Source organism: Nicotiana sylvestris, chromosome 8, assembly GCF_000393655.2.
Source record: "Nicotiana sylvestris chromosome 8, ASM39365v2, whole genome shotgun sequence".
Lineage (NCBI taxonomy): Eukaryota > Viridiplantae > Streptophyta > Magnoliopsida > Solanales > Solanaceae > Nicotiana > Nicotiana sylvestris.
Genome location: NC_091064.1, coordinates 102,318,951 through 102,321,881, shown reverse-complemented (window position 1 = coordinate 102,321,881; position 2,931 = coordinate 102,318,951). Strand labels below are relative to the sequence as shown.

At 39.0% G+C, this 2,931-nt stretch overlaps 1 protein-coding gene across 1 annotated transcript; it reads left to right on the top strand.

The window, feature by feature from the left end:
- The first annotated feature begins 221 nt into the window (after positions 1-221).
- Positions 222-2,571, top strand: LOC138875465 (uncharacterized). The gene is made up of 5 exons (XM_070154293.1): positions 222-777; positions 930-1,084; positions 1,265-1,476; positions 1,698-1,824; positions 1,945-2,571. Exons 1-5 carry the CDS (start codon positions 222-224, stop codon positions 2,569-2,571), a joined length of 1,677 nt encoding a protein of 558 aa, XP_070010394.1.
- The last annotated feature ends 360 nt before the right edge of the window (positions 2,572-2,931 follow it).

Sequence of the window (2,931 nt, the reverse complement as noted above, 5' to 3'; positions counted from 1 at the left end):
TACATGAAAGGCAAGTGAAATTTATCCCAAGTCTGATATCGGTGGAACAGTCAGGTTTTGTTTAGGGCAGGAATATATTAGAAAACATCCTTCTAACTCAGGAGATAGTGACTGACATTAGGCTTAGAAGTAAGGCTGGACCTAATATCATCCTGAAGCTAGATATGACCAAAGCTTATGATAGATTATATTGGCTATTCCTAACCAAGGTACTGAGAAAGATGGGATTCACAGAAAGGTTGATAGGGTTGGTCTTTGGATTAGTTTCAAATAATTGGTATTCTATTCTAATCAATGGTCAAGCTCATGGGTTCTTTAAGACCTCAAGGGGAGTAAAACAAGGTGATCCTATATCTCCAACTTTGTTTATCTTAGCAGCAGAAGCATTATCTAGGGGTCTCAATGCACTACATACTAACCTGTATTTTTATGGATTTGGGATGCCAAAGTGGAGTCCAAAGATCAATCATTTGGCATATGCAGATGACATGATTATTTTCTCATCCTCAGATGAAATATCTTTGATGCTGATTATGCAAGTGCTGAATGCATATGAAGTTGCATATGGGAAGCTTGTTAACAAGACCAAATCAGATGTGTACCTGCATTATTTAATAGACATGGAAGTGGCCAGCAAGGTGGAAAAGATCACAGGCATTCATAGGAATGATTTTTCTATCATATATCTAGGTTGTCCTATATTTTATGCAAGGAGAAAGCTGGAATACTATCAGCCCCTAATTACTAAGGTAATGGACAAACTGCAATCATGGAAGGGTAAGTTATTATCAGTAGGGGAAGGGCAATTCTCATATCCCATGTACTGCAAAGCATGCCTATGCATCTATTATCAACTGTAAACCTTCCAAATTATGTGATAAATAGGTTGCACAAATTGTTTGCTCAGTTTTTCTGGAGCAACTCTGTAGGAGGAACTAGTAGGCATTGGGCTTCATGGAATACCTTATGCATGCCAGTTGAGGAAGGAGGAATAGGTTTCAGGTCCCTGCATGATGTAGGAAAGGCATTATTCAGCAAGTTGTGGTGGAATTTCAAAACAAAACCAAGCCTATGGAGCTCTTTCGTATGTTAGAAATACTGTAAGAAATTGAATTCTGTAATTGTTCCATGGAAAGAGGGGTCTCATATTTGGAGAAAAATGTTGGAATGCAGAGATCTGATTGAACATCAAATCTTTTGGCAACCAAAAAGGGGATCCTCACTATTTTGGTTTGAAAACTGGACAGGTCTTGGGGCACTATAGTTTTTAGTTCCTCAGGACTTTGGCATTGATGAAACTGTACATAATGTATATGATGTTACCATAGATGGTGAGTGGGATGTGGACAGGCTATTTGAAATGCTTCCTGAAGACTTAGTAGTACACATTTTGGAGAAAATCAAACCACCTTCACCTCAGCAGGTTCTTGACATACCTTGTTGGATGCTGGAAACAAGAGGATATTTCAGTGTTAAGTCAGCATGAGATTATATGAGAAGAAGAGACGAACCAAGAGCAGCTTATAGGATGATTTGGGTAAAGGGAATGCCTTTTAAAATAGCATTTTTCATGTGGAAAGTGTGGAAAGCAAAGTTACCTTTAGATGATTTTATGAAAAGGGTAGGCTACTGCATACCATCAAAATGTTGGTGTTGTGTACAGCCTAACGAGGAATCTCTTCAATACTTGTTTTTAGATCAGAAACTGCAAAGACAACTTGGAAGTATTTTCTATCGAGGGCAGGAATAGCTGTGGAGGGATTAACATTGCACCAAGCAATCACAAAATGTTGGACTGCAAATGTGTGCTTAAGGCTCAAACCAGTAATGCAAGCACTCCCCTCATGTGTAGTCTGGGAACTCTGGAAAAAAAGAAATAGTATGAAGTATGGTGATGATGTGACAACTAGCAGGGTGATTTATCAAGTTTGATCAAATCTGCAGGCATTGGTGAAAGTGAGAAAGTCTGGGATGGACAGGGTACCTCATAAATGGCAAGATCTATTAGCTATGATGGAAAATTTCACTCCTAAACTTAAGGTTACCAAAGTAATGTGGGAATTTCCAAGTGCAGGATGGCTAAAAGTTAATACGGATGGTGCATCGAGGGGAAATCCAGGTAGGAGCTCAATAGGTTTTTGTATAAGAAATGAAAATGGTGACATAGTCAAGTCAGTAGGGAAGGATATTGAGGAGACAACAAACACAGTAGCTGAAGCAAAGGCCATGGTAGAAGCACTAAGGTTCTGCAGATTTCAACAATACTCTCATGTATGGATTCAAACTGACTCAATGTTATTAAAAAAGATAATGGATGGGATCTGGAAACCACCATGGATCATATCTGAGCAGGTAGAGGAAATGATGCAACTAATGAATGGGGGCAATTACACAGTTACTCATATTCATAGGGAGGGAAACAAGCTGGCAGATCACTTGGCTAATTATGCTTTAGATCATGGAGAAATAGAATGCCAACAATTCTGGCATCTAGATGCACAGGGAAGGAGGTTAGTTAATGAAGATAAGCTGCAATGTCCAAGTCTAAGGGTGAAGGTGGACAGGAGATAAGAAGCAAAGAGAAAAGGAAGAGCAGGAGGCATGTCAACTTAATCGACCAATATATTCAAGTCCTAAGGGAGGAGGATATAATGGTTGGTATTTCTAACTATCTTTTCTTTCATGCAGGTGCCATTACGAGTATATTATCCTATGCTTTCAAAAAGCCAAGAATTAAAACGCATATATGGGCCATGACTTGGGAATGTCTTGTTTTCCATCAAGACAAAAGGAACGACAAAGGCAGGCACGCCTGGAGTTTTAATTTAATACAAATGCATGGGATCAAGGAGTCATCGTTAGAAGAAAAATTCGAGTTTTTTTTGTAAGCACGCGTCCAGCAGCTTGATAGAATATGAAGGCATACGCATT

Coding starts and splice junctions, on each gene's coding strand:
- LOC138875465 (XM_070154293.1), top strand. CDS start 222: ATGGGATTCACAGAAAGGTTGATAGGGTTGGTCTTTGGATTAGTTTCA. Junction 778..929: donor CAAACTGCAATCATGGAAGG/GTAAGTTATTAT, acceptor GCAACTCTGTAG/GAGGAACTAGTAGGCATTGG. Junction 1,825..1,944: donor TGTGCTTAAGGCTCAAACCA/GTAATGCAAGCA, acceptor TCAAATCTGCAG/GCATTGGTGAAAGTGAGAAA.